This window comes from Podarcis bocagei (genome assembly GCF_964188305.1).
Source record: "Podarcis bocagei genome assembly, chromosome: 2".
Classification (NCBI taxonomy): domain Eukaryota; kingdom Metazoa; phylum Chordata; class Lepidosauria; order Squamata; family Lacertidae; genus Podarcis; species Podarcis bocagei.
In genome coordinates, this window is record NC_138126.1 from 60,023,249 (window position 1) to 60,034,986 (window position 11,738).

Below are 11,738 nucleotides of genomic sequence, written 5' to 3' on the forward strand. Positions count from 1 at the left end.
AATGCTGAGTTCAGTTCCGCTATTATGGCTAATTCCACAAGTTAAAAAGAACCCAGTAAGATCACATCTCAGCCCAGGCTGGCATTGCATCACGAGAGAAGGGTTTCAGCGCTTCGTCCAAAACAAGACATCCAACAGCTTCCAAGAATAATTATAGATACTAGCATCCCAGCTCCATTAATGCATTTCTTCACAAGACAGGCCACACTCATTGTTGCCCCTTCCCTTCTAATCTTCAAGTAGCTAAAGGAGAAAGTTAAGGATGGTGTTAGAATAATGGTATGAAGGTTTAATGGGCTAAAAATGGATTAAACGTAGCTTCAATAAAAGCATCTTCAAAGCAATTCTTTGTGGTTCTTTAAATAACCATAAAAGCAATGTAAGTTTCGTTTTCTGCTTTATCTCATTCCAGGATTCTTACTTTAGGAGCTTTGGATTTTTAAATATAAATTCTGTCTGTGAAATGCTAAATGATATCAGCATTCAACCATGCTTGTTTTGGGGGCAAGCCCAACTTGATAGGAACAGTCATTAGTTTAAAAGAGCATTTTCTGGTTGGTTGTGCCTGAAAGGCTACACAATATGTTTCCATATGACTGAATGGGCTTATCTGGATGTTTTAGGGTTGATCATTAACTGGGAAAATGGCAAGCTACTGTACAGCGAGATCAAGTCATGCCACTCTTCTTGTTTTTGCTCTGGGACTGGGTGTTCTCCTTTTCAGAACTGGAATTGTTCAAGGCTTTTGTAGTGTTTTGCATAATTATTGAATATCATCCACTATATAGTGTCAGCCAGCAAATTTTAAGTATCAGATAAATGGCGAGACAACAAATACGGATTCAAATATCAAAGGGCAAACTGTGAATGCATGACAGTGGTTTTTTTATATATTTGTGGGATACATTTGTTTCCACACTTGTTTTTGTTTAAAACAAGGAGAAAAGTTACCTGAAGATGTTTCTTCTGGTTCTAAGTAGGTAGAATCTGTACAAAATTACATATGGAAGTATATAAGTTTGGCTCCCTGGGCAAAAATCTCAGTCTTGCACCGTTCACTGACTCACACTGAAGTGTACTAGTTCAGGCGTTTTAAAATCGGATAAAACATTTGCAATGATGCCGCTTAGCTGCTTTCTGTTACCAATTTGGTGGTGGTGGGGAGATCTCTGTTCAGGAGGGAGAATAATCTGATTTTCCATTTCGCTAACCTAAGAGCCGTGGTTGGAATGTTGGGCTAGGGCTTGAGTTCAAATCCTCACTCAGCCATGAAGCTGAGTGAGGGACCATGGGCCAGTCCCTCACTCTCAGCCTGATCTAATAATATGGAGACAGGGAGAGCCAGTAACTAAATAAATAAGGGTTCTGTGCTTTCCCCCTCCTCCATACTGACTCCTTCATCCTACCTTTGCTGTTCTTAGGAAACTGTTGCCTTCCTGCCACATTGTCTCTCTCCCCAACACAGTAGCCTTTCTGCATTCTGCCGGCCTGCTCTTTCTTTTCCCAGCACTCACTTAACATAAGCCCCCACTGTATCCTCTCCAGCCCCTCTGTTTGGTCTCTATCTATAGCTCCTCCTTGGGCTCCACTTATTCCTATTTTAAGCTTGAGCAGCTGATATGACAGGCAGAAGCCTGTGTTTACTTCCCCATCAGGTCCCAGGGGGATCTGCACACAGGCCCCTCACAGCTTCTGCAACAGCCACACAGAGGACTCTGGTTCTAGGGATGTCCAGTGACACTGGAGAAGGTATGGTCTGGGGGTTTTGGGGAGGGGGGAGAGAGAGTGAGTTGTAGAGAGCGTGTTGAAGTAGGGTTAATCTTCTAGTCATTGAGACGTGACTCTAGCACCTCTTTGGAGGGCCAGGCTGCAAAACTCGACCAGGAGATCTGATTCTCTTGCCTTCCTGGGTCAGTTCAGTTCTTATAGCCTGGGTCTCAAGCCATGTCACTATGTTCAAAGGACAGAGGACAGCTCGTCTGTCACTGCCGCCGGCCCAGTGAGCAATGAGGGTGGCAGCTGGAAATGAGAGCGAATTTTGGCTGCTCTCGACTTTATGTGGGGGTTGTGGGGGAATTGTTGTCAAAGGACCTGAGCTTTTCCTGGCTGGTGGCTGTAGTTGGTGCAGGTCTGAGAAATTCAAAGCAGAGGTTTGAGAGCATATTGCTGTAGCTGAACAGGTTCAAAGGAATGAAACACATTGTCCATAAGAGCCTGATCCTGGCACAGGCAAGAGGGACAAAAATTATCTAGGTGCAAGCCTATTTGGTTGAGATTTAAGCCACAGCTCTCCCCACGCTTGCTAACTCTCTCAGACATGGCTGAAACAAAATTTTAAAAATTCCTTCCAGTAGCACCTTAGAGACCAACTAAATTTGTTACTGGTATGAGCTTTTGTGTGCATGCACACTTCTTCAGACATGGCTGAGTCACTCCTGCTGCCTTCGGTCCAAGTCATGGAAGCCTGTCATGTGCCGTCCAGTCAGAGTGACCGGCTCCTGACTCAGAGGCAGTGGCTGCTTATTGAAGAGCCCAGTGCAAGCCCCAACACTAAGCCTCCCTCATACCATTTACTCACCGCAGTCCCATTTGCTGCTTCAGGAAAGATTCCACTTTTACCCAACCATGTGGGCCTATTTACTACTATAACCTAGGGGTAGGAGTCACCCTTGTGGCGTGTTGCCTCTGTTGCTTCAGCAATAAAACCTGCTTCAGCTGTAGGACTCTGCCCATGCAGCAGAATATACAGACCACATAGGGTTTCAAAATAATACAGTTGTGGTGTTTTACAAGATGACCTGCCCTTGAGTTGCCAATAGAGGACAATAGGACCTGATTCACACAGACAATTCCTTCTCAATGCAATGCAAATTAAAGCAATTAAAAGTTGCTTCCTGCTCACTCAGCTACAGTGAAGACAGATGTCGCCCTAAAATAGTACTTTGCGTGCCTATTCAAACACATTGTTGCATGATGATTGAAATGTTGAAAGCAAGACTGCCCTAAATTGTAGTTAGGAACAAAAGCTTTGTTCTGCGTCTTGGTATTCCTTGCATTCCACACTGTGGAAATGATACATGGGTAATATGGAACTGGCAACTGAAGGGAACATTGGAGAAAGGCCAAAGTTACATTTTAAGATCCTGTTTAACTCGATTGCTGCAGGAAATATGATGGGCCCTCAAAATGTAGCTGGATAGTTAATGGACCCCATCCAGCTCTAGCTGAGCTTGATTGTATGAGAACATCGCTCTCAGATGTGAATGTGACTCCTTGTCGGAATCAGAAACATCCTCTAAGTTCAATGGGAACCAGATGAACATTTGAACATCAGTCAAATAAACTTGTTACAAACTACTTTTAAAAGCAAAGGAATTGATGTTCAAAGAGAAAAATACTTCCGGAGGCTGAGATGTAAGTTAACTGCTTAAAAAGGGGAGCTTGCAACATCCCACTAGAATCTTTCTGCACAGTCTAGCAAATATAGCAGCAAGTGGGCCCAGTTTTCACATGGCAGAAGGCACATCTGTGGTCGGGAGGGGGCAAGCCTTCCTCCACACAGAAAGCTAGTTATGTCAGTGAAAAGGAGCCCTTCTCCCTCACATCTAGTTTTACCTTTCTCAGGAAGTCTTTCTGTATGGAAGGGAACGAGCACACATATGATGCAGACATGCACACACTGAGGATGTGCATCATGTCACAGATGCTTTCGCGGAGATTCCTGCATTGCAGGGGGTTGGACTAGATGACCCTCAGGGTCCCTTCCATCTCTATGGTTCTATGATTCTATGCCCCTTGCATTCAGAAGTGGTACAGCCCAGACATAGGCACTAGTTTTTTACTGCTGAGGTAAGTCCCATTAGCTTTGAGCAGTGGCAGTATCGTAGCCAATGAGGTTAATCTGAGGCACCATTATTGCTAATTGCCAACTTTCCCCAATACCCTGCCATGACAACTTGGAAAATATATATCACAATCCAAGTCACACTGAAGTATAATCCACAGCTAAATGCTTTATATTCTTTGATTCTGACACAACCAAAGCACTATTCAGAAAATCTCCACATATAGGGATGAAGTGTCCCTCTTGCCATCACATGCCCAACTCTGACTACTGGTCCTGCTAACTAGGAATGATGGGAGATGTAGTCCAAAATTATATTTTGAATTTTCAAAATACCCGTTTTTAACTTGTCTTTTATTGACAACCTTAGAATTTTATTTTTTGTAAACCACTTAGACTAGAGGCTCTGTTTACATCCAAGTAGTACATAAATGCTATTAAATAAATAAATGTTCAACTGTGTGTGACTAGGCATCCCTCTGCAGATGTCTGCTTTCAACTCATGGACATAGGGATCTGGGTTGGTGGGATGTGAGATATTACAGGCAAGATCAGGCAATGTAGCCTGGCTCCTCCTGCTATGCAATTATGTCTACGTGTCTAACTTTCATAGGAATGCCTCCCATTTCAACACTCAGTTCAGTTCTTATAGTCATTCACCCTGATTATAATAACCACTCCATTTTACAGCCGTATTCATATTATCAATTAACATGGTTGTTTGCTCCCTAACACAATCTAAGGGCCGTGTTATAGCAATTAACATCATGTAGCAATTTGGCCCACACCCAATGTTTTTATTGAAAGGACCATTCTTCTCCACTCAACCAAAGCATTTTTATGGTAGCCTTTTACAATTCTACAATTAACCTCTTTTATTTTGATTAATTAACATGGCATTTTCTTTGTCTAGGCACTTGCGTAGTGTACAGCCCACCTACTTCACCTATAAAATGTGCTTAAAAATGGCACCCCCAAAAAAAAAAACTAATTTCACACATGTAATCTCAGCACAACTAATTTTGGGTAAACATGTGGAAGTGTAAGAACTTTTCCAGTGCTGCTGCTGTGCCTTTAACAGATGGTCAGCAAACAGAAATTCCACAACTGTGGCCTTTTTATTCCAGCAGAGAATCAGAGAGAATGTCACATGTTGAATTTCTGTCTTATCCTGTAATTAAAGGTATTTTCCCTCTCTGGGAAAAGGTGACACTGCTGTGCTAAGTGTAATTAGGTCGTCATGTCCTTTGTGTCCTTGAAAGATACGATCCCAAAGTGCCTGTAAATTTGAGCCAAGACCTAGCTGGCAACACTTCTGTAATCAGGAAAGCATTCCTGCTAAGGATAAGGTTGCCAACTTAGTCCTCTCCCCACCCTGGCAGAGTGTTGTTCTTTCAGCTACTATTTAACAGGCAGTTGTTCCCCAGGCAAAGTTGTCTATATCTCCAGTTGGTAGAGCGTGAGACTCTTGTTCTCAAGATTGTGGATTCAAGCCCCACATTGGGCAAAAGATTTCTGCGTGCAAAGGGCTGGACTAGAGATTATCTTCATAGTCCCTTCCAAGTCTACAATTCTCTGATAGGCTTCACCTGTTGAATGTTTACCTGTGTCACCATTAAAGAGTTTGGGAAAGCACAAAGAAAGAAACACAAGCAATGAATAAAAAGTCAGTAACTAGGAAGATCTATATGCGAAAGCATAAATCTGCTTCTCGAAAGGCAAGGAATGACAGCCAGGCAGTGGCGTAGCATGGGGGGTGCAGGGGGGGCCGGCTGCACCAGGCGCAACATCTGGGAGGGCGTGCTAGTACTCGCAGCTCTCTGCCCCTACCTGGCTCACTCACTCTCTCTCACTGCAGTGCTGGCTGTGCGAATCCGATCCGAGCCGCTGGGTCGCCGCCCACTGTGGAGGGGGTGGGTGCCAGGCGTGCGGTGCGGAGAGAGAGCGAGGGACTATCTGGGGGAGGGACAGTGCAGCGGCCGCCCAGCGCAGCACTGAGCGCGAGAGAGAACCACACCAGACCAGACCAGGCAGCAGCAAGAAGAAGCTGGCAGCGGCGGCAGGTTAGGGGTTAGGGGGCGCAAATTACTTGCCTTGCCCCGGGTGCTGACAACCCACGCTACGCCGCTGAGCCAGGTAGCAGTAGCATCAACATATACAGCTCAGGCTTGCAATTTCTGCAGCTTGACAAATGAGCCTCTGGGTCATATGGTATGTGTACAATCAGGCCACGGGAAGAGGCCAGTGGTTATATTAAGGTACAGGGACTTATTACATAGGACAGCGGAGACTGTCCAGGATTCCATCCCTGCTAAAGAGGCACTGGAAATCCTGTCCCTGGATGTGCTGCTAAGAAGTTTAAATGGGGAAAGGGCAGAAACACAGCAAGGGTAAGTGGTGCATATTCTCTTAAGTGGCAGAATCTGAAGTATTATATTATTATTAAAGTCAGGGGGCTTCAGCTGCCTCAGCCAATTGGTAATGGAAGATGGTCTCAGGTTCACAAGAACCCGAGTGGGTGGGGGGTGTAAGTCTTTGCTAGTTACTGTCTCTGAGGGCCTCGTCTCACACAAAATGGGTAAAGGCAGAGCTGTTGCATCAAACATACCAGCAAGTGTAATAACAGAAAGCACACGGGAGCTCTAGAAAAATGACAATTGTTAAGAGAACAGATTACGGGGAGCGGCTTCTTTGGTATCTACCAAAAGACTTGGTGGGATGGTAGAGAGAGTGAATGGAGACTGGAGAGTGGGGGAAGGGAGGCTCTTATCCTCCTGCACTAGCAGAGCATCAGGTCTTTTCTAGGAAAGCCTTCTTCCTTACTGAAGAAAACAGCAGTGACGCTCTTCCACCTCTCATACGCCAAACCACTCTTTCCTGTGCAGACACCATGGCGAAGGATGCTGCTTCCTCTGATAGGGAACTCATTGAAAATGGCATGGCAGAAATAAACTTGCACGCGGTAGAGTCCATCAGTGACCTGCATTATGCATCCGGCGGACGTGAGAGCGGCCGGGTCTCAGAAGGTATGTAGTACCCAGCACCCTGAGTTGAACTCAAGCAACCTCATGCGTGCCCAGAGTAACTAAACAGCAGTTCAGCAGTAGGAAGAAGACCCTAGACCAGCAATGAGCTTTCCCCATGAAAACAGGACACTGTGAGCTGAGGTGGCGCTGGGCTATTACATGGGCTAATATGGGTGGGAAAACTTTTTTAGCCCAAAGGCCACATTTCCTCATGGGCAACCAGCAGGAGGTGAGCAGGGTGAGAATGGCTGAGGCAGAAGTGGGCAGAGCAGTGGATGCGACTCTTACTTGTGTAAAGCAGGCTATATTCCAGTCTTGAGACCTCAGAGGATAATAATAATAATAATAATAATAATAATAATAATAATAATAATAATAATAATAATAAATTTTATTTATATCCCGCCCTCCCCAGCCGAAGCCGGGCTCAGGGCGGCTAACAACAATAAAATAAGACATTTTAAAATCATTTCATTAAAAAATTACTTCAAATCAAATTGATGGCAACCATTGGGTAGAGTTCTGTGAAGATTGCCAAAGGAGGGAGTCAGGCTGTGCCCTGGCCAAAGGCTTGGCGGAACAGCTCTGTCTTGCAGGCCCTGCGGAAAGATGTCAAGTCCCGCAGGGCCCTAGTCTCTTGTGACAGAGCGTTCCACCAGATTGGAGCTACAGCCGAAAAAGCCCTGGCTCTAGTTGAGGCCAGCCTAACCTCTCTGTGGCCTGGGACCTTCAAGATGTTTTTATTTGAAGACCGTAAGTTCCTCTGTGGGGCATACCAGGAGAGGCGGTCCCGTAGGTACGAGGGTCCTAGGCCATATAGGGCTTTAAAGGTTAAAACTAGCACCTTAAACCTGATCCTGTACTCCACCGGGAGCCAGTGCAGCTGATATAGCACCGGGTGAATGTGATCTCGCAGCGAGGACCCCGTAAGGAGTCTCGCCGCAGCATTCTGAACCCGCTGGAGTTTCTGGGTCAGTCTCAAGGGCAGCCCCACGTAGAGCGAGTTACAATAATCCAGTCTGGAGGTGACTGTCGTGTGGATCACAGTGGCTAGGTCAGGGCGAGAGAGGTAAGGAGCCAACTGCTTAGCTTGGCGGAGATGAAAAAATGCCGCCTTTGTTATAGCTGTAATCTGCGCCTCCATGGAGAGGGAGGTATCGAAGATTACACCCAAACTCTTAACGGACGGTGCTGGCACTAATTGCACCCCCGCAAGAGATGGGAGTTGCCCCCTCAATCCCATATCGTCCCGTCCCATCCAGAGGACCTCTGTCTTCGAAGGATTTAACTTCAACCGGCTCCCACGTAACCATCCAGCCACAGCTTCCAAACATCTGGTCAGTGTGTCTGGGGCCGAGTCAGGATTCGACACCTCCTCTCACACAACTCTCTCAGTCCTTTGATCCAGGTAAGCAAGGCATTGCCAACAGTTCAAGGACACAAGATAAAATAACTTGAGGGACCTATGAGGGCTGTGGCCTGGGGAAAGCCCTGTGTCAGCCAGAAGCCTAAGGGGGCAGTTTGAGGCCCTAGACATGAGGTCCCCCCCCCAGCCTAATATAAATCAACAGTGGCTGCTTCCCCACTCCTGCTCATTCCTCTCTCTCTCTCCCCTTCTTTTCCAGGGGGCAGCCCATCTCAGCCCAACAGCCCATGGACTCCCCACAGCACGTCCTCCAAACATTTCACTTTCCCAAACGAAGAGGACACGTCCTTTCTACCCGTCCAGAATCTCCATCTCCTCCCTGCGTTCACCTGCTGCCCTTGCTTCAGTCCGACATGTTGCCCCGCAAGCTTCTTTGCTCTCCTCGGGGTGCTCGTAGTGGCCAGCCTCGGCCTAGCCACACTGGCCGTGTATCTGAGTGGTAGGTTCGGGGGCTGGTGGGCCGTTCTTGACAATAAGGAGTTCCTGGTGGGAACCATGGGGGCCAGGGATGAGGGTGGCTCTGTGGGACCCAAGGACTTCCATCTGGCCAGTCCCAGGTAACAGACCGTATGCAAGATGAAATGTGGGTGGTAGGAAACTGAGGACCTATCATGCCCCATAGTGGTTCTTCTGGGCAATGCAGGAGAAAGTACCATAAAACAGGTAAGTTATTTGGGCATCCACTGAGAAACATAGGCTTAAAACAGTAGCTCAAACGGCACCCCATTCTGTGGAATCCTCAGCACTCTCTGTCAAACTTCCAAATGCATATATACACCACAGATCCTGAGCCATTACTTTGTGGGGTACAGAATCCAGCCTGTTCCCCTGGAGCACTTGAATTCTCACCCATCCACTTCTAAGGATGCAACTGTTGTAAACTTATTCTCCTCACATCCAGCTTTCCAGGAAGCTATACCTCAGCTTACATTTTGCCAAGGGTCTGCCACAGATGTGACCTAAGGACATACTAAAAAGCAGTATCCCCAGACCGAAACAGATTGTGCTGAAGTCCAATGTGAAGTACTCTTGACCAATGCAATAGGAAGTTTTTCCAAACCACTCTTTAGTTACCAGAGGACTGCTGCCCCTCAGCTAGTGGGTCTTAGAATTTACAGGGGGTTGGACGAGAGGACTCTTGGGGTCCCTTGATGGCACCTCAAAAGACCATGTAGTCCAGCCCTCGGCTTATGCAGGAAAACCACTACAGCATGGCTGTTCAGCCATTGCTTTGATGAAGGAGTCTGTCACTGGAATTATTTATTATTTTACTATTAAATTTATATACCGTCCTTCATCTGAGGATATTAGGGCCGTTTACAGATTGCCTGAACGGGAAGTATGGTATTGAGGTCCAAGAATAACATAAACCAAGGTATGTAATCTTCAGCATTAGGATTGTCCTCTGTGGCCTCTGGATTTGGGGGAATCCTCTCTATGTAATGGGGTCCCTCAAACTCCACCAGAGAACGAGTTTGCTCCCTCATCGTTCTGGTGACGGCTCCCATAGTGCTGCTTCATCAACATTCTGTCTGTAAAATATTTCAGACAATTTATATTGGAAGAAGAGCTCCTCAGTTCGCTCTTAGCAAGGCAACATGCAAGTCTGATGTGCCTGGTGGTAAACTGCTCTTGAAAATGAGTGTCAAAATGGTGAAAGTTACAGTGCCTGTGATACATTTCTTCGAAAAATAAAACAGAGAGGCTGTTTAGTCACGTGGTTTCTGCTTCTCCTCTCTGCAGTCTTGCAGCGTGAGTCACTGCGTGTCCTTGCCCAGTGGCTGGAGTCCCAGGAGGAGGCCATCCGAGAAATGAGAGCTGTGAGCCTACAGCTATGGAGGCAGCTAAATGCCAGCGATTCAGGATTTCAAACCTGAGAGAGTCCTACCTTTTAACCCCCCCGCAAACATTTTCTTTGGGGGGAGCCGGATGGGGAAATTGACTCACTGCTTGGCACGTTGAGGATGGACATGTGTTGGTCTAGACTATGCAAACCTTTAAGCAACCTCCCCCAACTCACTGGTGGGGTGCTGCCGAGGTTGATGTGCCCTATGGGCAGCACTGGCTGCAGGACTGGCATCTGCCTGAAGAGAGGAGGGACAGACAGGAAGAGACTGATGCAGAGGGCCTTTCCTCAGCGCCTCAGATACACTTTAGAGAACTATTTTCAGCACCTTATTTGCACTATGTTGCTCTACTTTATACCCACCTTTTAATCGTTGCCCATGGGGCACCTTTGCAGAAATGTTTTAATAAATGACGATGAAACTCACAGGCTTCCTTTGCCAAGCTGTGCTTCTCTCTTCAACTGATCAGCACTAAAATCTGCCCAGGCTCTATCTGGTGAAGAGGGACCGTCGGCCTACAAACTAGGCTTGGAGCAGAGCAGAAGGAAACCCTTGTGTTCTCTCAGGCTGCTAAAACGGAAGCAGCTCGAACTACCTATGTCAAACCTCTCTGCAGCCACAATACCTTGCTTTTGTTGAACAATTGCATGTAAATGTGACATATGAGCCTGTCCTTTCCTTAATTAGCGCCTAATTCCTGCCCCCCCCCCACTCGAAAGTGCACAGGATTCCGGATACTCGTTTTTCAAGACCGTTTCTGAAGGAAAAAATCGGGTGCATGGTCCCAGTCTGTTCTTCAAGGAAGCTAGATTTTATTTTAAAACAAAAAGGGATAGCTGAAATTATCCGAATTCTACACTCTGATTCTAACTACAGTCATAGCAATGCAGACATGTAGACTCCCTTGCTTTGATGCACCAGCCCCAAAGTTCACAACTGAACCCGGAGTAAAAAGAATGGCAGGAAGCCAGCAGCAGAATTCCTGGTGGCCCAAACACAAGAGTTAGGACAACCCTTCAGTTTGGCACTAGGCAAGGGCAAATCCTCTTGAGCAATTGCTTTCTGGGAGGAACTACTCAATATGTCTTGTGATATGGGGGTACATATCACATGGTAAGTACTGTAAGTCGCTTGGAGACCTTCAGATCGCAAGCGACTAACAAACCTAATAAATAATAATAATGCATGCAGTCATTGTACAGATCTGCACAACTCAGCTGGAGTCTGAGTATGTATGGGAAGGAAAGGCACAGCACAACTCCTGAGCTGCAGGACGCACAACAGGACACCCCTGATTAATTCTGCAAATATCTATGAAGCTTGCAACTTTTCAACCCCCAGACATAAGTTCTATGCCCATACACCACTGCTGATGAGGTCATGTCGATAGGAATATGGCTTTTCACCTACCACTTTATGTTTAATATTTTCTCTCGATTTAAAGCCAAATAGGCCAACGTGGGCATTTTCTGCTGACAACACTATGAAAGTGAGGCAATGTGTTTCAGAGATCAATAGAGCAAGGTACCAGGAGAAAAAGCGTACTTTCCATTAACTCTGCTCTGTGACGATGATGTGCTATGTCTCCAGTCTGG

The 11,738-nt window shown here is 46.3% G+C and overlaps 1 protein-coding gene across 1 annotated transcript; it reads left to right on the top strand.

Annotated features, from left to right (window-relative positions):
• The first annotated feature begins 1,595 nt into the window (after positions 1–1,595).
• LSMEM2 (leucine rich single-pass membrane protein 2) lies at positions 1,596–10,568 on the top strand. The gene is made up of 4 exons (XM_081185929.1): positions 1,596–1,749; positions 6,730–6,870; positions 8,496–8,735; positions 10,040–10,568. Exons 1-4 carry the CDS (start codon positions 1,620–1,622, stop codon positions 10,171–10,173), a joined length of 645 nt encoding a protein of 214 aa, XP_081042055.1. The 5' UTR covers positions 1,596–1,619; the 3' UTR covers positions 10,174–10,568.
• Positions 10,569–11,738: the final 1,170 nt, after the last annotated feature.

Excerpts from the sequence above, each read along its gene's own strand:
- LSMEM2 (XM_081185929.1), top strand. The coding sequence starts at position 1,620 with ATGACAGGCAGAAGCCTGTGTTTACTTCCCCATCAGGTCCCAGGGGGA. Across the intron at positions 1,750-6,729 it reads GTCCAGTGACACTGGAGAAG|ACACCATGGCGAAGGATGCT; the intron begins GTATGGTCTGGG and ends TTTCCTGTGCAG. Across the intron at positions 6,871-8,495 it reads GAGCGGCCGGGTCTCAGAAG|GGGGCAGCCCATCTCAGCCC; the intron begins GTATGTAGTACC and ends CTTCTTTTCCAG.